General features: G+C 42.8%; 1 protein-coding gene across 3 annotated transcripts in view; it reads left to right on the top strand.

The window, feature by feature from the left end:
- The window catches only part of TPCN2 (two pore segment channel 2), a 50,838-nt gene that overhangs the window by 8,660 nt on the left and 16,563 nt on the right, over positions 1-25,615 (top strand). For 2 of the 3 annotated variants that reach the window (XM_075927710.1, XM_075927709.1), the window contains exons 3-17: positions 961-1,037; positions 2,072-2,249; positions 3,006-3,122; positions 7,561-7,667; positions 9,708-9,780; positions 14,874-14,973; positions 15,386-15,451; positions 17,555-17,619; positions 19,315-19,412; positions 19,861-19,942; positions 20,759-20,845; positions 22,803-22,922; positions 23,362-23,421; positions 23,505-23,633; positions 24,884-24,933. In XM_075927710.1, the coding sequence (XP_075783825.1) occupies positions 961-1,037; positions 2,072-2,249; positions 3,006-3,122; positions 7,561-7,667; positions 9,708-9,780; positions 14,874-14,973; positions 15,386-15,451; positions 17,555-17,619; positions 19,315-19,412; positions 19,861-19,942; positions 20,759-20,845; positions 22,803-22,922; positions 23,362-23,421; positions 23,505-23,633; positions 24,884-24,933 (1,409 nt within the window). Of the gene's footprint in view, positions 1-960; positions 1,038-2,071; positions 2,250-2,767; positions 2,851-3,005; positions 3,123-7,560; positions 7,668-9,707; positions 9,781-14,873; positions 14,974-15,385; positions 15,452-17,554; positions 17,620-19,314; positions 19,413-19,860; positions 19,943-20,758; positions 20,846-22,802; positions 22,923-23,361; positions 23,422-23,504; positions 23,634-24,883; positions 24,934-25,615 lie in introns of those variants that run through there. The other variant, XM_075927711.1, reaches the window with a different exon arrangement.

Here is a 25,615-nt window from a genome sequence, read left to right as displayed (position 1 = left end):
ACTGCCTTCAAATATAGTGGGTTTCAGCAAGAGCAAGTGACCCTGTTGTGAGATGTGGCTGGTACTTGCTTGAATTAAATTTTAAACCAGTGTGTTTGATGATTTGAGCTGAAATTGAGGCCAGCTGTTGTTTTCGGAATCAGTTTATTCCACATTTACTTTACTTAGGCGTTTTTGAACAGCCTTAGATTAAGGACCTGCTAAATATGTGAGGTAAATGACTGGATATTATCAGACTTGATGAGAGTGTAGTGGCTAGAGCATGAGACTGATATCAGGACTCTCTAATTTTATTTCCTGCTCAGTTACTGACATATTGTCCAGATTTAGGTAAGTTAGCCGCTCTATACCTCAGTTAACTGAGCCATATATGTCAATAATGATGCCTACCTTCTATGGATGTTGAGGTATAATTTATGAGAGTAACATGTTTTGAGGTCCTTGGGTGAAAAGGTCTTTATAAAAGCAATTTCTTTGCAATGTCACTTTTAATTCACAAGTGTGCAAACTAAGAAGTGGACTTCATGCTTTTTTTAGTATCCTCTATGTCTTAGAGCAGGCCTACACTATAGGGCAATGTCAAATGAAGATATGCAACACCAGGTACATGAATAGCATAGCTGGAGTTGTTGTACCTTAGGTCAAGTAGCCATGGGGTCTTCATTGTGGGGGGTTGGTGGGAGAAATTCTTCCGTTGACTTCCCATATGCGTCTCGTTCTGGTGGAGAACTGGAGTTGACAAGAAAGCAATCAGTGGTTGATTTAGATCTGCTAAATCAACCTCTGATGATTGATCTATTGCAGCACCGATCTCCAGGTACGTCTACACCTGCCATTAATTTAGGGCTGAAAGTGTCTCAGAAATTGAGGCATCTTAGATTTTAAAAAGCATGATATCTCTATTTGAGGTAGAGACCAAATGCAACATTTGAAATACTTTGCTTTGTCTCCTGCCTCCAGTATCGTTCCATAAATCACCGAATGGATTCCCAATCCCTGTGGCTTTATCGATGGTATTATTCAAGAATTTGCCAGTGGTGAGAACTTGGTTTTCTGCTTTTATTTTTTTTTTCTTCCTCTTTGATTTAGCAGAGCGGGTTCTGAAATGACTTCTTGCTTTTGTTTTTGTTTTTTGTTAGTTTGCTTAGCTGATATAGTAATTGTTGCTGTATTCCAAAACAAACTTTTCTAGCAAATCAAATTGAAGAATAAATCTGAATGTGACAAAACTGGACAGTAGTAAATATTGTAAACTCTTATTATTGCAGATAGCTTTGTTGAATTCCAAGGGGCTAATCATGGAGCTGTTTGCAGGATCACACACTAGTTATTGAAACTTGAATTTGTTAATAACATTTATTTAAGCAGCAGCAACTGTATGTTTTTTAGTTCATTTATTTTCCAGTGGGTGCCATTAAAAGTGCAACATTTTCCAAGTGTGGTATTTGGTTTGAGGCCAGCCTTGTAATTCTAAATGCAGACAAAAAGTCCAATACGGTTACGAGTGTGATATAGTGCTTTCAGGTAGGGATGTTAAATTTAGACTAATTGGCTAATCGAATAGTCGATGCATTTTTGCATCAACTATTTAATTATTCAATAAGAGTGCCTCTGCCTTTCAAGGGCTGTTGCTACACATCAAGGCAAAAGTGCTGCAGGGAGCATGGGTCCATCAAGGGACTCAAGCAGTCCCCCGCTGGCTCCTTTCTCCCTGCGACGCTTCAAAGCGGCAGTGCCGCATGGAGCCCGTGGTCAGTGGGGGAGTCCCAGGCTGCGTTTCAAAGGCTCCACACAGCTCTGCCGCTTTGAAGTACCCCTTTAACTTCCCCCTTTCTGATAGAAGCAGCAAGTAGGGGCAGGGGCAGGGGAAGTGACTAGTCGACTACTGTGTTGACTGTCAGATAATCATTTGCTTATCGGATTGTTAACTAATCCTTACTTTCATACGGTGCCTGCTATATGCATTAAGCTTAATACCATTATAAAAATTGATACTGTGATACCTTATTTAAATTTGTGATCAGCATCTGCTGCCTTTTATTCTAGTCTTTTATGTTCCCTACCCTTTCAGGGTTTTGAGTCTCACCATTACTCTGATTCTGGCTCTGGCTTTCATTGAAATCCCTTCTTCGCTCACTATCACGTCGGATGTACGTTACCGTGGCACAGCCTGGGCGCCTCCTTGTGGCCTGACTGAAAGCATAGAGCTGCTTTGTTTCTTCATCTTTATAGCTGACGTCTCTGTGAAGGTGAGCAACATTGAGGTCTGCACAATATTTAAGAAGCACGTGTGCTTGTTTATCATATTTATGGTAAACACGGTTAATGTGGTCTGTCCGTTCCTCCTTTGTATTTTGGGACACGTTGTGATTTGAAAGGTTTAATCAGCTTTGGAATTTGGCTTGTTTGATGATATATTAAATTTTGGGAAAAAGGCAACTTCCTACTGATATAAAATATAAAAATAGTGCAAAAACACTTCATCATTGGGGAGGTACGAATCATGCATTTCCAAGAAATATAACCTTATTTCCTTATATTCAGTCCTCTGTATGCTGACAGGAAATAAAATTATAATTGTTTTGCTAAGGACCAGATATTCTTGCTATTTTTATTAGACTTGTAGAACTGAGCCCTAAATGATCCAGCTTCCTTAGATGCATAGACTAATTTGTGAAGTTTGAACCCTTAGATGCTTCCTATTTTAGAAGGATCAGCATTTTGATCACTACACAGATATTTACCGTGTGTTTGTGTGTATATATAGGTCTACTCAAAGAGGTGAGGAACATCTGCAACTTCTGTTGACTGTTACTTAGCTCCGCTAGTAGAAGAATTCTAGGATTCAGTGTAAGGTTTTTTTCCACATTCCATGGGAAATATTTCCAAAAAAGACTTAAAAGTAACACCTTTGACAGTGTATTCGGGTCAGTTTCCTTTTCAGTTTGTGTCCCACTCAAACTAGTTAAGGTTTAACCGTTGTTTACATTTTGTTTGCCTTCAAGAGTTACTTAATTGGTTGGGAAGAATTTCGGAAAACCAAATGGTTGCTGGCTTATATCCTGATATTGGTCGTCTCCCTCATTGACTGGACTGTGTCACTGAGCTTTTCCTGTACAGAGGTAAGAACTGTTTTCCATCCCTCCCTCCCCCAAGCTATCAGCAATCTTGTGATAGGGAGGGAGTTACTGCAGAGAAAGCTTCTAGGAGGGCCTTTGCTGCATGGTAACTAAAAATTACAGTGCAGGGTAGAGTGTCTTGTCTTATGTTTGCTGTTAGAGTGAGCACGTTGAGACATTAGGAAACACCTGCAAAGCTTTTCTCCAGGGACTCATGATTTGAGTTTCTTAATGAAGGATTTAATGCTGTCTGTAAAATTAAATAAAGCTTTGGCTATATAATTAGTCTTAGTGATCATTTGAAGGCCATTAGCAGAAACTTCATTGTGTAGGAGGGAAAGGACAGAATTTTCAACAGGATATAACTCTGCAGGATTTACTGAATGTAGTTGCCCACGGCCAATCTTCTCTCTCAAAATGTAAAGATAAATATATTGCCAAATCTTACTTTTTCAGAGGGCGTTGCAGTCATTTTCACCTTATGACTTCACAGGAATAATATGACCACAAATCTTGTGACAAGTTTCTAAGCACACACATCCTAATGCTAGTAATCTAGTCTTTCACTCATCTTCCTTCACTGTGCAACAGCTCCAGTGGCTGTAAATAACTCACACTGAATCATCAATCATCATCAATCAGTGATTACAAAATATTCAAACAAGGCTGGACTTTTTCATTTTGCTTTTAATGAAGATTCCTGTGCCAAAGCCATTGTCAAATGCCGCCTACCCACTCATGGCAAAACATGCAAATCTTGCTTCAAAATAATTTGTAGTAGTAGCCATGGGTTTGATGCATTTGGTGCTATTAGTGTTAAACTGCTAGCCTCACAATTTTGTAATGCATATTTTAGTGGCCAAGATACTAGTGCAGTGGTAAAAAACAATTTTTTTTCATGTAGAATGGACATAGCAGCTGAACTTGCGTATGAAGCAGTAATGTTTTGCTGAAACCTGTCACAGTTAGCTTCTTTTCTACATTTTACCTTAGACGCACGGTGGGTGAGGTAGTATCTTTTATTGGACCAATTTCTCTTGGTGATAGAGACAAACTTTTGAGCCACACAGAGCTCTCTTCAGGTCTGGGAAAGGTAATCAGAGTGTCATAACTAATATTCAAGGTGGAACAGATTGTTTAGCATGAATAGTTTACCCATATTGTAAGAGACCAAGATGAAGTGCCAGTTAATAGCCCTGCAGTCATAGGACTAAAACAGGTTTAGTGGGTTACAGATTGTTATAATAAACTGTAAATCCCATGTCTTTATTACGTTTATAATTTCTAGTGTCTAGCAAAGTTATGAATGAAATGCTCAGGGTTGTCTTTTGAAGATGTTGTGCAAGTTTCCTTTGAGGTGAAAAGGTACAGCGTCATTGTTTTGTGAAGAGTGTTCACCCTGGGTGACTGGTTATTTTGGTCTTCTATATCTGACTCATCAGACTTCATCTTCAAAGGAAACTTGCACAATACTTTCAAAAGAAAAGCCTTGGAGCTTAAATTCATAACTTTGCTAGACATCAAAACTCATGGATATATCCAAAACATGGTGTTTATGGCTTATTACAACAATCTGTAACCCATCTAGGGTATGGCTAGACTACGTGGCTCCATCGACGGAGCCATGTAACCTAGTTTACCCGACATAGTCAGTGAAGCTGGGATTTAAATACAGGCAGTCTCCGACTTACGAATGGGGCTTTCTCGCCCCGGAGGTCGAGGTGGCGGATTGCTGCCTGCGAGCTCCGGGGCAAGAAAGCCCCGTTTGTAAGCTGCTCCCGGTGCCCCTGGTCTGCTGGAGACCGTCTCCAGCAGACCAGGGGCACCGGGACTGAAGCCGCAGCAGCAGTGGGTTCACGCGCTTCTGAGGCTTTGCCAGAGCAAAGCCTCAGAGGCGCGGCACCCCGCTGCTGCTGCGGCTCTGCTCCCCGTGTCCCTGGTCTGCTGGAGGGGAGGAGGGGGCGCAGCTAGTGTGCCCCCCCCCAGCAGACCAGGCTTTTGTTGTGGACCCTGGGGCAGAGCAGCTGGGGCGCTGCCGATTGGTCCCGCAGCGCCGCCCTGGGCACTACTGGACCAACCCGGCAGCACCCCAGCTGCTCTGCCCCAGGTCCTGATTCAGCCTCTGCTGGTCAGTTTCAGCAGTGGCTGAATCAGGACGCCTGGGGCAGAGCAGCTGGGGTGCTGCTGGGTTGGTCCAGTAGCGCGGAGGAGCGGTGCTACTGGAGCAAGCCAGCAGCACCCCAGCTGCTCTGCCCCAGGCGTCCCCAAGTCAGCCGCTGCTGAAACTGACCAGCGCTGACTACAGGAAGCCCGAGGCAGAGTTGCTCTGCCCCAGGCTTCCTGGAATCAGCCGCTGATCAGTTTCAGCAGCAGCTGACTTGGGGACGCTTGGGGTTCTTAAGTTGAATCTGTATGTAAGTCAGAACTGGCGGTCAGTTTCAGCAGCGGCTGAATCTGGACGCCAGTTCTGACTTACATACAGATTCAACTTAAGAACAAACCTACAGTCCCTATCTTGTACGTAACCCGGGGACTGCCTGTAATCCCCGCTTCATTAAAATAAAAATGGCCGCCGCGCTGTGCCAACAATCAGCTGATCCGGCACAGCGTGGAGTCTAGACGCGGATTGGTCAAGAAGGGAAGCCTTTGTTGACCGCTTCTGTAAACCTTGTTTCATGAGGCATAAGGGATCGGTCGACAAAGGCTTCCCTTGTCGACCGATCCGTGTCTAGACTGCCGCGCTGTGCCGGATCAGCTGATTGTCGGCACAGCGCTCCGGCCATTTTTATTTTAATGAAGCAGGGATTATTTAATGAAGCGGGGATCCGTTGACGGAGCCATGTAGTCTAGACATACCCTTAGAGCTCCCTCTTTCCGCCTCTCCCCTTGACTGGAGGGTGTTCACAGGCCTATTGAAATACGTGCTAGGGCTAAATATGTATTAAATACGTAGTTAGACAATCTAGTCCACTTTGTATTTATCTTTGTTTCCCAGACCTGAAGGAGAAGTCTTTGTAAGCTTGAAACCTTGTGTGTCTCACCCACAGGAGTTTGTCCAATAGACCCTACCCACCTTGCTTGCTAATATCCCAAGACCAATGCTTTGTACTTTTGAGAGAGTAGTTGTTATTAGTATATTTTTAATCTAAAAAAAGGCATTAGACCAAAACCTTGGTTGAAGGAATGAGATAAAGATCTTGTTTTGCTACTGCAACACACAGTCTCTATATGAGGTAGCAACTGCTTCTGTAGCCCAACCATTGTTAATATTTAGGCTTGGTCTGTACATAGTTTTTGTTTATTTTTACTATTTCAGATGGGAGTGGGTTTTTTTTCTATAGAAATAGTTGAATCTGCACAATAGTACTTTTTTCATATTATAACCTGTTCTCCTTTTATGGAAATGAGTTATACCGGGATAAGCTTCTTTATACCAGTAATAACTGCTTCCAAACTTGAGTGGTAGTGGACTTGTACTAGTTTCACTATACAGATATAATTAAAATGGTATAGTTTTTATATGTAAAAAGTTTTTCATTATGCACCTTAATGTATAAACCCTGGAACCACGTGGCCATAAACTAAATAAAACCAAATGTATCTAAAATGCTTCATTTACTTCCATCCCTCATCCTTGTAGTGATGCTGATAATTTTTCATTGGTCCTGGAAGTCCTTCAGCAAAAATCAGAGAAGACTTAATATTTCTAATGTAAAAAAGTTTATAGGGGAGAGGGGAAGCAGAATTAAAGGATAAAGACAGCATGAAAAGTTTTGGACTTTGTAAAGTCAGGTGCCAAAACTATTTTCCCTTTAAAGGTCACTTTAAAAAAAAAAAAATTCTTTTTAAACATATTTGCATAAATGCTAATTTTAAAAAATCCACTAATGTTCTATACATTGCTTTCCCTGTGTGCAATACAATTTGCCTTTTGCTTGCAGAATAAAACTTTGTAAATTCATATACTTGGTAAGGGATTGATGACTAATGGTTAAAACAAGGGACTGAGTCGAGAATATTATGTCATGTTCTGCCACTGATTCACTCTGTATCCTGAGAGGGTTATGTATTAGGTACTGTTGAAAATTCCACCCTTAACCAATGTGTGCCTCAGTTTATCTAGCTGTAAAAGGAAAGATGATTAGGCGCCTTGCAAGATGATTGAAGATTAATTCATGAGTGTTTGTAAAGCACTCAGAGATCCCTGAATACATGGGGGTTTAGAAGTACAAAGTGTTCTAATCACCTTCAGTTATTGTCTGACCTTTGGATTGAGTTTATCTAAAGCATAAGAAAATTTCCTTTTATAAAGGGTTGTTATTTCTTGGATGCCTATATTTTTCTTAATCTTTTCTGACCCAAATGCCTGGAAAAGTTAGTGGTAACTGCTGTGTGAGACTTTGTAGGGCCCAATACCAAATCAACTATTTTATTTTCACAGACTGTGAGAATAAGACGAATTCTCCGGCCTTTCTTTCTCCTTCAGAACTCCTCCATGATGAAAAAGACATTAAAATGCATCAATAGCACTCTGCCAGAAATGGCAAGGTAAGGGTTGTTTAGGTACCTGAACATGCCTTTTAGGTATTGCATCGTTCTGGGGATGTGGAATCTACACAGGTTCTGTGTTGAGAAGAGACAAGCTAGGTAAATGATTCCCCACTGAGCAAAAGAAAGAAATTTCCTGCAGGGCTAGGCTGTGGCCTACATATGACTAGAAGAATTAGCTAGTACAGTAATTGGAATGTTATCCTAGTGTTGAGGTGAGGTAAGCTGCATCTATTCTGTATAGCTTCTCATGCTGCCATCCTCACTATAGTAGTCTGAGTGCCTTCCAGTAGTGGATTAAGCTATGTGACTAAGATTTGGTCTACACTACAGAGTTAGGTCGACATCTTACATCAACCTAACTGTAAGAGTTTAAACTGACCTGTTGATGAAGTCACCCATTACACTGACCTAATAACTCTGCCTCCATGTGAGGCATGGTGTTGGGTAAGTGTTAGGTGCGTGGGTGAGTGTATGAGCGCTCCAATTGTATATGCCCCACAATGCCCATACAGTTATGTCAGTGGAAGTGCTCTTTGTGAGGACATGCTCTACCAACAGAAGTAGAGCTACCACAGTAATGACTGTGGTGGCTCTACATCGACCCAACTTAGGTCGATTTCATTTTGTAGTGTAGACAAGGTCTATGTGTGCACCTGTCGTGTATTTTTGTTCTCATCCTCTCTCTGTGGGAGAGGTGTGTGCAATGGAGTGTTTTGGAAGGATTTTAGGGTTCTTTTGGTTGGTTGTTTTAAATATTCATGTTACTGCCCTTCACATCACAATGGCCTGAGGTTCTCAACGTTCCACTTCCCTTCTGGGATCTTGTGGACTGCAGGTTGTGCATCTTGTCCTGAAAGTTGTGTTAGGATCACAGCTTAGTGTCAGACCACTTGTCTATTGTAAGTCTCACTAGAAATCATGTGGTGCCTCTAAAATGAGTAGCAGTAATGACGATTTGTGCATGTGAACATGTTTGTCTCTAATACTTGTATTTAATTCTTGGCACTCAGATCTTTTTATATTCAAAGTATAATGTGCATTAATCCTCATAACTGCCTTGCATAAGGGGAAACAAGCATCAGCTGGTTAAGTGACTTGTCCAAGACCCTTTAACAAAATCTGTTTCAGAGTTCTGATAGGACCATAGGGAATTCTTGGCTCCCAAGCAAGAACTCAAACCATTAGGCTACCTTCTTCCATGATGCATTGATTGCAATGTGCTTTTCTTCAGTATTTTCATTTTTGGGGGAGAATTAGCAGTACAGATATTGATCATATGTGTTTATTAAAAGCCTTTAACTAGAAATCAAGGTAAGGAGTGCAATCCCAGCCACACAGTATGATGCTTTCTTAAAGAGACCTGTTCCTGCCCATGCATATGTACGGTATATAAAGTTTGCTATATCCCCTGTCACCTATTTGATTCACAGAGGGCATATTAATCTTAGAATCAAATATGTATATATAAACCCACTAAGACTATATATATTTTTGCCAAAGTAGACCATAAGGCCCAATGCCATAGAAACAATCCCCATAATTAAGGGTGCGCAGTTTATTGCAAATTGCATAGTTTATTCCAGGTCTAAATGGAAAGAGCTTATTTTGAAATTTGGTGCTGTGTAGACCGCGCCAAATTTCAAAATAAGGTACTATTCCAACAAATCCCTTAACACTCCTGGAACGAAGGTTACAGGGATGCCGGAATAGCGTGCTTGCTATTTCAGGAAATAGTGGGCACTTTTAAAGACACAGCATTGCTATTTTGGGATACTTCTAGATGTACCCTAAATGACAGAAAACTATGACCCTAATTCAGGAAGCATTTAGATGCATGCATAAGTCCCATTGACTTCTGTCCTGCAGTCAGTTGTGATTGACGTCAGTGACACACATGTGAGTACACTTTTCCAAGTGAGGCCTGTATGATTTGTTTAGTTAGATTGCTTTAGCTTAAAAAAAACATTGTTTAGAACTATGTCCTGTTGTGTTTTAGCCAAAGAATTGATGTTGATATATATATTTTCTTTCTGATAGTGTTGTTTTGCTACTTGCTGTTCACCTGTGTCTCTTTACCATGTTTGGCATGCTGCTGTTTGCTCGAACAAAGGTAACTAATACCTAATATTTGTGCTATGACAAATCCTAATGTTGTTTCTTATTTGAGAAGTTGTTGCATATGGTAGGTGTCTGGCTAAGCCAGAATAACCCATTCCGCAAGAACAGATAGGTTCTTTCTCAGACCTCTTGGGATGAATTTATAAACTCATATAAGGGGTTGTTTTTAGAAACTGAATTACAAAACCTTCACAGCCTGACTGCTGTACTGTATGTGTAAGAATGTAATGGAAGACCACTCCAGTTTTACAGTTTCTTCTTTCTCATTCTCAAAATGCTGTATGTTCAACACTGAACTTTGCCTATATGTCTGTGCTGTAACTACACACACTTCCCTACCATAAACTTAAATGTTGCCACTATTTTTGGGATGCATTTTTATCCCTTTGCATAGTTCTGCTCATCGTAATCCTAGCTGGTATGGCGGTAAAAATGCCAGCAGCCATGTCCATGCCACAGCATCCAATGTTGTTATAGTTGAGACAACTGCACTGATATCATTACAAGTAAGAATTTTCAAGTGGGAACAAGAAAGGCAAGCGTAGTAAAAGCCCTAACATTGCACTGTGTAAGCTGGGCTTTGTACTTAGAGAGAGAACCGTACCGTTCTTTGGATGGTACAAGTTGAATCTCTAAAATCAGGGACCCTCTGGTCTGGCAGATCGCAGGTATTGCTGGACCAGACAGACACAGCTGGCCAGGTTTAGAAGTGCAGCCCAGGCTGGGCTGGTAGTGGGGAGTGCAGCCTCAGCTGGAGTTGGCATTGTGGGCGGGTGCAGCCCTGGCCAGGACTGGTGGCGAGGAGGCCCCAGTTGGGGTTGGGGGCAGCGGGCTGGCAGTCAGGAGCCTAGTTGAGTCTGAGGCTGGTGCAGTAGGAAGCACAGCATCAGATAGGGTTGGCATAGTGAGGAGTGCGCTGCCCTGGCCAGGGCTGCAGTCTGCAGGCTGGAAGCTGGGCATGCAGCCTGGGTCAATCCCATGGGGGGGCTGAAGGTAGCGGAGCCTGCCCCTGTCTGGGACTGGCATGGTGTGGGGCTAGAGGCAGTGGCAGGCGGCATGGTGTGTAGCCCTGGCCAGGAGCAGATCCTACAGCCAAGTGCGGAGCCTTGACCTCCCCTGGACCAGAAAATTCTTTGGTTTGGAATCACTCAAGCCCTGAGGTGCCAGACCAGGGAAATCTGATCTATATCTTGCTTGTGTCATTCATCGCTATTTTTTGTTTTCAGCATTCTCTACTGATCTAGGGGGCTGGTCATTCTTCTATTTGTGCTCTTAAAGGTCAGGTCATATCTTAAAAATGTTTATACATGAACAGAAGGAAAAAGTCATTCTTCCTACTCTGTGCTGATTAGGCCTCAGTTGGAGTATTATAGACTAACAGATTTATTGGAGCATAAGCTTTCGTGGTCAAAGACCCACTTTGTTGGATGCATGCATCTGATGAAGTGGGTCTTTGCTCACAAAAGCTTATGCTCCAATAAATCTGTTAGTCTATAACAGTGGTCCCCAACCATTTGGGGTTGCCGGGCGCCGGGGGCGTGGCCGTTCGCTCGCCGGGCGCCCGGGGGGGGGCGGGGACCCCCCATAGCCGCATTCCGGGGGCCGGCGCTCTCCCCTCAAGCGCCGCGTGCCCGGGGCCAGCGCTCTCTCCCCCCTCCCTTCCCCAAGCACCGTGCGCCCGGGGCCGGCGCTCTCTCCCCCCTCCTTCCCCCAAGCGCCGCGCGCCCTGGCCGGCGCTAGCGCTCTCTCCCCAAGCGCCGCGTGCCCAGGGCCGGCGCTAGCGCTTCCTCTCCCCCCGCCCCCAAGTGCCGCGTGCCCGGGGCCGGCGCTGGCACTCTTCCCCCCCCATGCGCCTCGGGGGGTGAATCCGCGGCGCCCCCGGGCCGGCGCTCACCGTGCGCCACGCGCCCGGGGCTGGCTCCGGCACCGCGCGTGCGCCACGTGCCCGGGGCCAGGCCAGCCCTGAGCACTTGGCGGGCGCAGACAAATGTGTTGGGGACCACGGGTCTATAAGGTGCCAATGGACTCCTTGTTGCTTTTGCAGATTCAGACTAACACGGCTACCCCTCTGATAACTGGAGTGTTGAGTCCAGTTGTAGGTACCATATTTCAAGAAAGATATGGACAAATTGGAGAAGGTCCAGAGAAGAGCAACAAAAATGTTTAAAGGTCTAGAAAACATGGCCTACGAAGGAAGACTGAAAGAATTGGGCTTGTTTAGTTGGTAAAAGAGAAGACTGAAAGGGCACATGATAGCAGTTTTCAGGTATCTAAAAGGATGTCACAGGGAAGAAGGGGGAAAATTGTTCTCCTTGGCCTCTGAGGATAGGACAAGAAGCTTAAATTGCAGCAAGGGAGGTTTAGGTTGGACATTAGGAAAACCTTCCTAACTGTCAGGTTGGTTAAACACTGGAATAAATTGCCTAGGGAGGTTGTGGAATCTCCATCACTGGGGATATTTAAGCGCAGGTTAGATAGACACCTGTCAGAGATGATATAGACCAGGGGTGGGCAATAATTTTTAAAAGGTGGCCACTTTAGAAAATTCTGAAGAGGCTCTGGGACACCCCGGATGGGGTAGGGCCTCAGGCAGAAGGGGTGGGGCCAGGAGACTTCTTGTGCTTCCCCCCCCACTCTGATTGGCCTGGGGGTGGGGGAGCATGAGAAGTCTTCCTCTTTCCTCCCCCCTCAGAGCGAAATGCCAGCTGTTTTAAAACAGCTGGCGGTTCCCTCAAGGCACCTAGTGGAAAGAGATCTTGTGTGATCTCCCTTTCCCCAGGCCAGTCAGGGCTTGGGGGTGGGGGAGTGCGCATAGTCCCCTTGCTCCTGCTAGAGTGCACAGCTAGAGAGTCATGCTGGCTGCCGGTGTGTGTCTTTTGCTGTTGCGTGCCCCTGGCAAGGCAGGGACAGCATGCGGGATATTTCGCATGCTCCCCGCCCCAGGCCCTGCTTGGCATGGGAGTGGGGAGCACACACAACTCACCCCCCACCCCGCCAAAGGCATGCAGCAGCTAGAGATAAACACTGTCTGTTTTAAAACAGCCGGTGTGTGTCTCTAGCTGCCGCACGCTTTTGTGGGGTCGAGGAGACTTTGTGCGCTCCCCCGCTGTCAGACCCTGATTGGCCTAGCGGTTGTGTAGTGGCAGGGCGGCCGCAGGCCAGATCCACCAGCTTAGCAGGCCGAATCCGGCCCACGAAGGGTCCTTTGCCCACCCCGATATGGACTGCGCTTGGCCCTGCCATGAGGGCAGGGGACTGGACTTGATGATCTCTCAAGGTCCATTCCAGTTCTGATTCTATTCAGTAAACACACTCAATGTCTGCCTCCCCACTTGTTTCTTGGTAGTAATCCTGATAACATCAGAATTAATAATTCTGTAGTCAGTTAAAGGAACCCAAAGTGTGGTCCGGGGATCAAACACAGCCCCTGGAAGCTTAAAACGCATTCTTTATCTTCCAAGCACAGTCGGTGGAAGTTAATGAGTCTAATAGTTAAGTTCATGTCTGCATTTCCTTTTTAATGGTTCTTCGTTTGCATAGCTGTTTTGTGGGTCACACTATTGTATTTAAAACACAAAACCATCTGTAATTAGCTGCTTTACCTGCAGATCAGCTGCTGGCTTTACTGAGCCAAAAAAAACAATTTCAATGACTATCTCCTGGAATTTTCAAGTTCTTTAAAATAGTTATCTGTCATTTTGTACATGGGTATCAGGCACTCTGAGCCCCCCTACTCTATATGCTTCATATTAGTAAAGCTGTAAAGTTTCCTATACTAAACAGTAACCACTTCTAGTGATCAAGAATTTCTTCTCCCATGACTCCCCCCCTTGTGTTTCTCCTTCACCTTCTCTAAAATAAGGGAAAATAAAGCAGGGAATAGTCTCCCTTTTTCAGACTTTTGAAGCTTTTGATGTTCAACACCACAAACTGTCTTAAAAGTTGTCTCACTAATTATGTCCTGAGTAAATATGTTCTTGAGCTTATTTGAGTTCGTTTGGAAAGGAAGTGCCTTGTCTCCAGGAGGAAGAGTGCCAGCAGGCTTATTTCTAGCAGTGGAAGATGCTGTTTGGCAGAAGGACTTGGAAATGTCAAGAGGTCTCAGTGCAAGACCATCAGGGCTTCCTCCTCTGTGAACAAATGACAACTGTGTTTACAAATAGTTCTCAGGCTGCGGTTGAGGGCCTGTTTTAAACACAGTTGTCACTACCATGGCTTGTTCTTCAGTGCTGATAGAGCCTCTGCATGCTGATAGAGCCCCTGCAGCTGTCTGTAACTTGTAACACCTGTTTCTGCTTCATATTATAGATAGAATCTTTTTTAATCATATCTGCAAATTGTTCTACAGCTTTGCAATAGAATGCTAAGTTACTTGTTAATCATTTTACAATACCTTGACAGAGGAATCTCAGAATTGGAATTTGGAAAAGATGCTGTATCTTAGTTTGGAAGATGGGTTATTTTTCCATCTTCACTGTAAGATAGAACTGTGTTAGTGTCTGTGGACTATGTGGTAATGAACTTCCCTTCCAGGCTTGACTTTCACAGTGTAGGTAGGGGCCTATATGCATTACAGTCTCTTATGTTAGTGATTTTTATCATACTCTGAATCCCATTCTCTCTGATGCACCAGCTGTTCTCTCAGCGTGGAGGGGATGCTCTTTACAACTTTGTGCCATTTTCAGAAGTGCTTTAAATTGTTACACTCCCTCCTTGTGGCATTATTTTTTCTCTCGTGTCCATCGATTTGGCCAGATCTAAATCCTGTATTAACACTTCTACATCTTTCCATTTTAAAATATGCTCTGTCGTGTGTTTTAATGATTATTAGTCAGTCGGTTGTCTGCTTGAAAATGCTAGAGAAGCATAACTAACTGATTGTATCAGAAGCTTGCATGTATGTCGTCTACATCTTCTACACTATTCTCACAGCTCTCTTCTACCTTGTTTGGTGGACTTGTCTGTCTACATTGTATCAAGCAGTGACAAAGGTTCTTGAGTGTTTCTTAACAGATTTTCCCTGACGAGAGATGCTTGTTGACAACTTTGTGTTGCTTTGGTAATAACATGGATCTCTTTGCTTAGGATAAGCAGCAGGAGAAGGAATGGGTGGGATATTTTCACAATTTGCCAGATTCACTGACTTCGTTGCTGGTGCTGCTGACTACTGCAAATAACCCTGATGGTGAGCAATCCATTCCAAAATCATTCTCATCTCCTCTCTTTTATTAACAATATAAAATAATTGATGGAATAGATTCCATTGCTCTCCTTAGTTTACTGTCTGACTTCTGTTAAATGATCTTTAACATTCTTGTTGTTGTTTCCTATAATTGTGCCTTCAGTGAGAAAACTATGTATGGATTGTTCCACATTTGTGTCCTTTTAACTCTTTTTAAAGCCTTTAAAGATTTTTCCAACTTCTGCCCCACTGACACAATTTAAGCTGTCGAAGTTGGGTTGACTTAAGCTATGACAATTACCCCAGCTACTCTGCCCCATGGTCTCCATTAGTACCAAGGATTTTAAGTATTAAATGTTTGTTTCTTTCAGGCTCAACATTCCTAATTCCCATTTGTTTTAAAACTTTTATACAGTGATGATTCCTGCATATTCTATTAATCGAGCCTATTCGATCTTCTTCATACTCTTCACTGTGTTGGGTAAGTCACCTGTTCTCTTTAGTAATGTAGGACTTGTACACACACTACCACTTGTGTCAGTATAATTTATGTTGCCCACTGGTGTGGATTAAGCTCTTGATGGGAGAAGTTCTTCCACCAACATAGCTAACACTTCTTATGGAGGTGCTTTTTTTTTATGTAGACAGGAGAGTTCTTGCCTATTGGTATAGAGTATCTTCACCAGACATGCTACAGTCACACAGCTGCAGCACTTCTAGTGTATACTGTCCTGTAGCATACAAAGTTACTTGTTAATCATCATACTCTGATTAAGGAATTTTAGAATTAGAGTTTGGAAAAGCTGTTTTCATTGTTTCTGAAGATTTAGAACTACAGGCAGTCCCCGGGTTACGTACAAGATAGGGACTGTAGGTTTGTTCTTAAGTTGAATCTGTATGTAAGTCGGAACTGGCGTCAGCCGTTGCTGAAACTGATCAGTTTCAACCGTGGCTGAATCTGGATGCCAGTTCTGACTTACATACAGATTCAACGTAAGAACCCCAGGCGTCCCCAAGTCAGCTGCTGCTGAAACTGATCAGCGGCTGATTCCAGGAAGCCCGGGGCAGAGCAACTCTGCCTCGGGCTTCCTGTAGTCAGCCGCTGGTCAGTTTCAGCAGCGGCTGACTTGGGGACGCCTGGGGCAGAGCAGCTGGGGTGCTGCTGGGTTGCTCCAGTAGCACGGCTCCTCGGCGCTACTGGAGCAACCCAGCAGCACCCCAGCTGCGCTGCCCCAGGCGTCCTGATTCAGCTGCTGCTGAAACTAACCAGCAGTGGCTGAATCATGACGCCTGGGGCAGAGCAGCTGGGGTGCTGCCGGGTTGGTCCGGAGCGGCGCTGCGGGACCAACCCGGCAGCCCCCAGCTGCTCTACCCCAGGGGTAGGCAAGAAAAGCCTGGCCTGCTGAGGGGGGGGGGCACTAGCTGCACCCCCCCCCAGCAGACCAGGGGGACAGGAGCAAAGCCGCTGAGCATGCCTGCAGCGGGACAGCCCGGGCGCGCTTGGGCTGTCCCGCTGCGGGCATGCTCCGTGGCTTTGCTCCTGTCCCCCTGGTCTGTGGGGGGGCGGGTCCAGCAAAGCCGCTGGACCCCCCCCAGCAGACCAGGGGGATAGGAGCAAAGCCGCCCAGGCGGCGGGAGTCCCACTGCCTGGGCGGCTTTGCTCCGGGGCAAACGAGCAAAGCCGCCCAGGCAGCGGGACTCCCGGCGTCTGGGCGGCTTTGCTCTGGTGTCCCTGGTCTGCCGGGGGAGTCCAGCGGCTTTGCTGGACCCCCCCAGCAGACCAGGGAGACCGGGAGAAGCTTTTTTCGCCCTGGAGTACACGGGTGGCGACTTGCCGCCCGTGAGCTCCGGGGCGAGAAAAGCCCCGTTCGTAAGTGCGGATCCGACGTAAGTCGGATCCGCGTAAGTCGGGGACTGCCTGTATAAGAGACTTCCTGCTTTGTGTTTCTTTTCACTTCAACTTTGCAGTTCTATTTAATTCTCTGAAGTATCTTGCAGTTTACTTTTTGTGAAAGATACTTACAGCAATTTTACTCATTTTTAGCCTATGATCTGTTAATAGTTCAAAATTTTGTGGAATTGTACCTACCAACTATTGGCAAATTACATGAACAAGACTGTCAGGGAGGGCAATAATCAGATATTTATTGTGAGGAAACTAATTATGTTGACTTTCAGATTTACTTTAGCAGCTTATTATGCAACATACACAAATGTGGCTGTAATTTTAATTCTTAATTTTTTTCTATCTAAGTGTTGATGGCTTCTATTCAGTTCAAAAAAATCTTCATTAGCTTATTCATTTATCAATACTTTTATCCTAAAAACTGGCTTCCTGATATTGTTCTGAATGAGAAATAGAAATATTAATTTTGATTTCTTTCTTGGTGACTATTGTAAAAATGGCTCCTTTTTATAAGCTAGAAATATTCAAATCCTATAGGACTATTATTTCACCAAAAATGACTGTGTTTAGGTCCAAATTATTGATTGTGTGGCTTATACTCAGGCAAACGTGATACGAGTCAAAGAAACAGAACTAAATGTGCAGTGGATCTCACTGTGTGTATTTCTTTCCTTAAAGGAAACTTGTTTCTGATGAACTTGCTGACAGCAATAATATACAATCAGTTTCGAGGATACCTTCTAGTGAGTAAAACATGTATATGTGTGCTGATAAGTGCTAATTTCACTATTGGTGAGCCATAAATTTATAGCTTCTCAAGGTAGCTCTAAGTCTGAAATGCACGAGAGAGGAATTTGCATTAATGATATAGTCAAAGCAGCTCATGTGCTCTTCAACTAGGGCCACAGTTACAATATATAAAGGCATTTCTACTAGTATGGTGCCTTTCTGTAAGGGAAGAGGAATAAACTGTATCAGTGTAACTCTTCTTACACTAGAATTTGCATCGATTTAACTTGTAAAAAACCTACAATCCTAACCAAAATAGCTATATCATAACAAAAAAAATGTGTGGCTCAGTTGCAGGTGTATTACTGTTTATGGTGCCTAGTACAATAGGTCCCCTCTCTTGGTTGGGGCTTTTAGGTGCTATTTTAATAGATAAGAATAAAATTAAAAAAAAATCAGTAAAACAACAAGGAGTCCTTAGAGACTAACAGATTTGTTAGAGAAGGAGACCTGTGGTACCTTACAGGCTAACAGATTTATTAGGGCATAACGTTTTGTGGGTAAAACCCACTTCATCAGATTATGATGAATCAGATGCATGGATTGTGGTACACATTGATGCTTTTGGATACTCTAATACCAGTCATAAACTGTACTTTCTGGGATTTGTTCCCAAAAGTGTGCCCACATCAGTGGGAGCCAGGGTTTGAATATCAGCCCTGGATGTATATGTGAGCTCAGACAGGCCTCCATTTTCTTTCCCTTGTAGTTCTACTGCCCTGTCCCAAAGAAGCGTGCATAGGAAATCACTAAAACCAGAAGTCTTGGTCCTGTAGGGAGACTGGGTGGCATTAGTGGGACTTATACATCTTCTTGCTCTCTCTCAGCAATATGTCTTCTCTTGGGCTCCCCTGAGCTTAGCCTTAGACACTTTTAAGTTACCCTTTAAACTGCAGAGAAAATATGTAGTTGGACCCTGTTAATGGACTGCTGATGACTGGGGGTGGGGGAATTGGAAAAGAGGGAGGTGAAGGGCATCTTGCCTTTCCTGAAATTACCCTTAACTGAACTGAAATAGCCCTTTTTGCTTTGGTTTGAGAGGGAGGCAGTGACTTGGGGCACTCTTCACTTCAGCTGAGAGAGTTGTCTCTCTAATACAGGGGTGGGCAATAATTTTTTGTTGGGGACCGCTTCAAAAACCGGGCTACACCGGAAGGGGTAGGGCCTCAAATGGAAGGGGCAGGGGAAGGATACCTCCGGGCTTCCCCACCCACAGACCATGATTGGTCTGGGGATGGGGAAGCGTGCGAAGCCTCCTTCTGCCCTGCCAGGAGCGCTCAGCACTTCTAAGTGCCATGCACACCTCTCAGGGTGGGGGTAGGGTGGAGGAAACTTTGCATGCTCCTCCCGCCCCCCCCAGGCCAATTGACTTGGGGGGTGGGGAGTGCGCAAAGTCTCCTCCCGCCCTGCCAGTAGCAGGTGGCATTTCAAAGTGCTGCGTGCTTCTGGCAGGGCGGAGGAAACTTCATGTGCTTTCCCGTGCCCCCAGGCCCTAATTGGTCTTGGGGCAAGGGAACAGCAGGGCCTCCATGGGCCGAATCAACCCACTTGGTGGGCTAAATCTGTCTCGCGGAGGCTCATTGTCCCACTCCTCCTGTAATAGCTACTGAAAGGTAACTTCTCTTCTCTGCGGTATTGTCACTATATAGAAATCGGTCCAGTCCTCGCTCTTGAGGAGACGTTTAGGAATCCGAGCTGCATTCGAAGTGCTGTGCTCCATGAAAGAAAGTTCTGTCAATACACACGAGTAAGTGAAGAATGCCACAGTGCATGCTGCTGCTGGGGAAGAGAGTAATATTTTTCCTCCAATCATGTCTGTTACTGCTCCTGAGGTTCCCTTTTTTGGGGCCAGGCACATTATCACCCATCTGTTTATTTAATGACTCTTTTTTCTTCCTGCCACCTCTTCTACCCTCTCCTTATAACAGCCATAGCCATATAATGTAAACACTGTTCTGAGGCTCTCGTTTTTGTCTGTCTTATAAATGGGTAGAGAGGGGGGAGGATGCACGCTGGTTCTTGCTTTCGCATCCGATCTTCTATGTCTGTTGAAAATGCTTGAAAAAATAAGCACAGGGCTGGAGTGAAGATCAGCATTTCGATGGTGCCTTTCATGAGAGGCAGGAGACAGATTATGTTTCAAGATAGTTGTGAGAGCTAGTTGTCTCCTTTTAAAAAAATTTATTTGTAAACAGGTTGTTTGTCAATGCTAATACATTGCTACAAGTGCTTCAAAAAGTTGAAATGGACCCTTGCTGCAAGCAAGCCATCTCAAGGGTAGGAATTTGATTTCATTTGATTAAATTCATGTTAGTGCTTGTTTAAGGTTCTGCCTAATAGCTCTATGGACTGCGAACTTCTGTTTAATCCTGTAGCCGGTCTGGGAGTGGTCACATCAGCAGTAATTTCTTCCCACTGTCCTGGCAATATCGGAAACCTCGCTGAATGAGAGTCACTACTGGCAAACTCAGAGTTTGAACCAGGGGTAGAAGGTTTCATGTCTCATTATAAACTCCCAGAGCCATTCAGCCTCTTCTTGGTGTGATTCTATTTTGTTTTCATTAAGCATTTTTTTTGCACATTCTTTTGCGTTTTTATTGTAAATTCCATTTTTAAACCTTGTCTGGTAAAAAGGGAAAGGGAAACTATATAAAAAGGAAGCTATATAAAAATGGTATTGTTTAAGTGGCTAATTCTAGACACCTGTGTTTTGACAGCTTAGCGTCAAAGACAGTTGTTCTCAACCTGTTTACCATTGTGGGAAGCATATACAGCTCTTTATGTGTTGTGTGACTGTCCACACTAGCCCTTATACCGGCATAACTTTTGTTGCTCGTGGAGTGGAATTTTCATGCCCTTGTGAATTACATCAGTTTTTTCCACATAAGTGGTAGTGTGTAGACATAGCCTGTTGGTGGGAGGAGAAATGAAAGAAGTGACTTGTCCAAGGTCACACAGCAGGTCAGTGGCCACGTAAGGACTAGACCCTGGATCTCCTGGAGCCTGCTTCCTCACTGAGTACTGATATAGTCTTTAGGCATCTAAAGATGTATTAAACGCAGAGGTTGATTACTGTTTCTCTTATATGTAAAGACACTTCGGTCATGCCCTCGTGGCATACTGTCAGCTGCCTCATTTCAGAAGCTCTTTGATGAACTCGAAAAAGATCCTGTTAAACAGGTAAGTGCATGCGAACTATTTAAATAGCACTTTTAAACCATGCAGTTTGGTACAACAGTAAATAGCAGGCTTTGACTGTGAAGATATGATATTGAGCAGACAATAGAGTCATGAGGGTTAATTGATTACATGTTATATTCACTGTATTATTCATAAATGGTTTTAATCTTGGCAAGGTCCATTGCTCTTCAGTCTTATGTCCTTTTTTTTAAAGGGTCGAGCCTAGGGATGTAAGTGTAATCGATTAACTGATAAGCAACACCTAGGTTAATGCTATAGACTACACACATTCTCCCCCGCCCCCACCTGCCAGTAAATTTTTTATGAGGCTGGCCAGCAGCCCAGCTCAGTCCTGGCTTGGGCTGGGTCCAGAGCCTACCCCCACTGTGGCTCTGCATTTAAAGTGTATTAGGAGCCAGATGGGCAGGCAACCTGGTTCAGTTCTAGCTCATGCCCAGTCTGGGAGCTCAGCCCCTCCCCTGCACAGGGGCTGCTGCCACCCTGTGCTGCTGCATCTGTATCAGAGGCAGCAGCGTAGGGCAACAGGCAGCTGGCTTGCGAGGGGAGCTGTTTTTTATATTGGCTCTCCTTGCGGACCAGCTTCCTCCTGGTACCCCATGCTGCTGCCTCTGATACAGAGGCGGCAGTGTGGAGTGTCAGGGAGCACCTTGGGAGTGGGGCCAGAGCGCATTGGCTTCCGGCCCCACCCCTGAGGACTATAGAATAGTCAACTAACCGATAAGAATTCATGAGGTTAATCGACTAATCAATTATCCAATATTTAACATCCCTAGTTGAGCCTTTAAACATTAAATACCTTCTAAAAATATTCAAACAAAAATATTTGTAATGCTTCTTATCTTGGGAATTCTTAAGTGCTTTGACTAGATAAAATGTGTGTAAATTTTCCTTTATTAGAAGATATGATTAGTAATAAGCAAATGAAAGATGAGTTGGCGAGAGACTACATTTCCCCAAAAGTTCATTTGTAAGTTAGCTATTCTCATAAGTGCTGAAAACTGAAACTACTATATGTAAACTTTATGTTTAAGTGACTCGACTGTGCTAGAAGAATTAATCCATTTCACATTTAAAAAAAGAAAATTGATAATTTATGTTGCTTGCGGAGTAGAATATCATCAGTTGGTCTCTAGACCAAAAATACACTGGAAAGGAACAATACTGCAAATTTATAATTATTGTTTCCATGGAGGATTAAAGAGAGGATAAGTATTCAGTGCTTGCTTGCTTAAAAACCATTTTTGATCATTAGAAATATGTAGAGGAAACAAACAAAAACCAAAACACCATGGTAAATAGGGTTCTAATGAAATGTGTGAGGTATTTTTAAAATATTTTCCACCATGAGAGAGTCCCATTTTGAGGTAATTCATTTTCCCCATATGTTTATTTTTTGGCAGACAATGTCAAAGTCTCTCAGTCTTTGAATGACGTCGAAGTTTTGCTTCTTTGCCACCAGTGAAACATACAGTCTTAAAAGAGCTTTAAGTTGCATTGATTTTAGTTGCATTGATTTTAACTAAAACTGGTTTTAAAAACTGATTATAAATTGGTACAAACCCTTGCCTGGATATTTTTATTTCGGTTTAAGGGGGCATGCTTTGGTTTAGGTTAAACTAATTCCTAATCTGAATAAACTAAATCAAAATAAATTTGTCTTAGGCCAAAATAATAGTTTTTACATAGTTTTTGGCACCAATATCCCTGAATTGGTTTAAAAATCACACCTTTAGTTAAGATGAAGCAACTGTATGTGTAAACTAGGTTTTAGGAATAAATTCAGTCCTACCATCAATTTATCCAATGTCTCTGGAATTTGAGTTTTGCTCCCTGCTTATATTGGGGTTTAGTTTCTCCTTTCATCTTGTGTACTTGCCCACTCCTAACAAAGAATTTAGACCCTGAATCTCAAAAATGACTGTTCTTTTCTTTTCAGCACCCTCCCAAACCAGAGTACCAGTCTCTTTTTCTGCAGAAAGTGCAATTTGCTGTGGGCCATCGCTTCTTTGGCTACTTAGGAAACTTTGTAGCACTAGCAAACATTGTTTCTATCTGTGTAAGTATTGATTTTTGCATCAGAATCAAAATAGGATTGTTTTGAATATTATTCTGCATTCTTACCACCACCTTCTATAGAGGTCTCTATTAAGCATTGTTTAATCCTGCATATTATATTTAATATTTATTAAATTAAATTTAATATTTAAAACTAAGGCATAATTTCTCTGGAAAAGAATAATTTCTCTGCAGCATACAGCAGATTTCAAAGTAGATCTCAAAGTGCTTTGCAAAGGAGAACAATGTCATTGTTCCCATTTTACAGATGGAGAAACTGAGGGTCAGAGAGGTGAAAAAGCAATTCTGTTTTTTCAGGTGTTTAACTTGCCCTACTATATCAGGAGACAGTCTTGATCTGATGTGGCACTTTGATTTGATGTGTGCTCCAGTGTTCATCAGCCAACTGGTGATTGACCAGAGGTTTTTTTTGTTTCCAGGTGGTTTTGGTAATGGATGCAGATAAGCAGCCTTCTGAACGAGATGACTACTTCTTGGGGGTAAGAAATATCATTGTCCTATGTGGTTGCTGTTGGTCCTCAAAGCTTAATGCTAATGATGTTCTTTATTTTACACCTTCAAGGCTATAAATTGTTTTTTTATCCTGTACTATCTGCTGGAAATGCTGCTGAAAATATTGGCAATGGGATTTAAAAGATACTTATCATACCCAAGCAATAGATTTGATGGACTTTTGACTGTAATTCTTTTGGTAAGTCATTGGATAACTTCCACTGTGTTCGTGAAAGTGAGTTTCTAGGATAACCCAGATCTAAGATCAGAATTATTTGGTTGAGTCAATAAGATAATGATTTGGCACATGTAAGAAACTGATCAATATATATTGAAATTAAATTTAGTCTTGATCTTTGAATATCAGTAGATATGTTTTACCCCTCATTTTGGAGATAGATGTTTGGAGGGATAAGCTTCTCCACACACTGCCTCAGTGTTAAATCGGAAGAGCTCAAGTCTCTCAAACAACAATTACAATAAGAGGAGGTATTGCATTTTACATAATCTGCAATAACCCTACCATTTGGGCCAGGAGTAGCAGACTAATAATTAATGTAGTTATTTGATGAAATAAGAGAATTCGCTGGTCATCTGAGACCAGTTTCAAGCCTGGTGTAATGTATTAATACTTCCTTAGACCAGGTCTAAATTCAATATTCTGTGCCCACTTAAGAGCCACCAGTTGCTTTTTCTCCTTTTTTCCCAACTAGCAAAGTATGTTTGTTTAGTTTTCGCCCAAGAGAAAAGTTTCTGGGTTTAAACCAAGAAGCCTTTTCCAGTTTAATGTGAGGGAGGGAAAATAATTATCCATACATGCTGGATTTGAATGGAGAACATTGCTTTTTGTAATCACTCAGACTGGGAAGATGTAGGGAGTTAGGGCTTAAATCCAATTTAAATGCAGTAGAATGTGGGCACTTTCCTTAGGCTTCTGTGAAAACCTCCAATTCTCAATACCCTGTAAAAATGCTTTCATAGAACAGCAATACAAGCTTTCATTTTGTTTATATTTTAAAGTTGTTTCACTCATGATATTCTTGTAACTTTACAAGAAAAATTCTAATTTATTCTAAATTCTATAAGTTGCCATTTTCAATTTGGATTCCATAGAATTAGTTTCTCTGAAATTATTGGAGTTCTGAAACTACTCACTTGCCTGCTACTAGGTCCTAAACCTAAATAAAAGCCTGCATGCGCTCTAACTTATTTCTGTTGAAGTAGTAAGGTGTTACTTCCCACCACTGGATTTGGGTAGGGAAGCAGGAGTAATTTTGCAATCCGATAGCAGAAAGTGACAATTACCTAGCTTTACAATGGGTCAAATTACTAACTAGAACTCTCGTCACTGTCCATTTGGAAGAAGTTTGAAATCAAATTCTTGATTTTAGTTCACCAAACTGACATTAGAGTTGCTGCAGTTTTGCCTCTCTTCTTTTGTAATAAAAGGTTTTGGAGGTCTCAACATTTGCGGTGTATGGATTTCCTCATCCAGGCTGGTATGTATTTTCGTAAGCATTTATAGCTCCTCTAAAAATTGTAGCATAAGGAAACAACTGATGTTGGGACTTAAAAAACCCTGGCTAAAAATTTACATGGCAATAATATAGTGACTCACATGTATTTTCATTGGTTCAACAACCAGGGACAACTGTTTATAAAATAGCAATTGTTCTTATTTTTCAAACATGATGCCCATTAGGTGTTTGTCTATATATGCTTGCTGCCAAACCTATTAAAAACAACTGCCTACTACAACTTGCCGCACCTATTAAAAGCAATGTCAATAATTCACCTCTGCAGTCACTAGAGGTCAGGCAATACAGAGAACTGGGAGAATACTGCTGTTAGATATCTGACAGAATATTTTGTCTGCTGTTCTGAGAGAAGACGTGTACCTTGGGGGGTCTGTCTTAGAATGAAAGCAGAACAGACTTGGAGAAATAGCTTGTGTCCCTTTTTAGTGCTTTTCTAAAAGTGTATGAAATTAAATTTAATGTAATGTACATATTAGCTCATGCTAACCTTGTTTTGTACAGTTAAACCTAGCTGTATAGACTCATACAACAATTTTCACTGTAGCTTTAAGTTTGAGTTTTGCTGTAGAAATAAGTTGATGTAGATACAGAATTTCTCCCATAGCTCTCTATTGGGGTAAAAGAATTTTCAGATATATGCACA

Source organism: Pelodiscus sinensis, chromosome 4 (assembly GCF_049634645.1).
Source record: "Pelodiscus sinensis isolate JC-2024 chromosome 4, ASM4963464v1, whole genome shotgun sequence".
NCBI lineage: Eukaryota > Metazoa > Chordata > Testudines > Trionychidae > Pelodiscus > Pelodiscus sinensis.
Note: the sequence above shows the minus strand (reverse complement) of the source record. Positions and strands in the feature narration are given on the sequence as shown.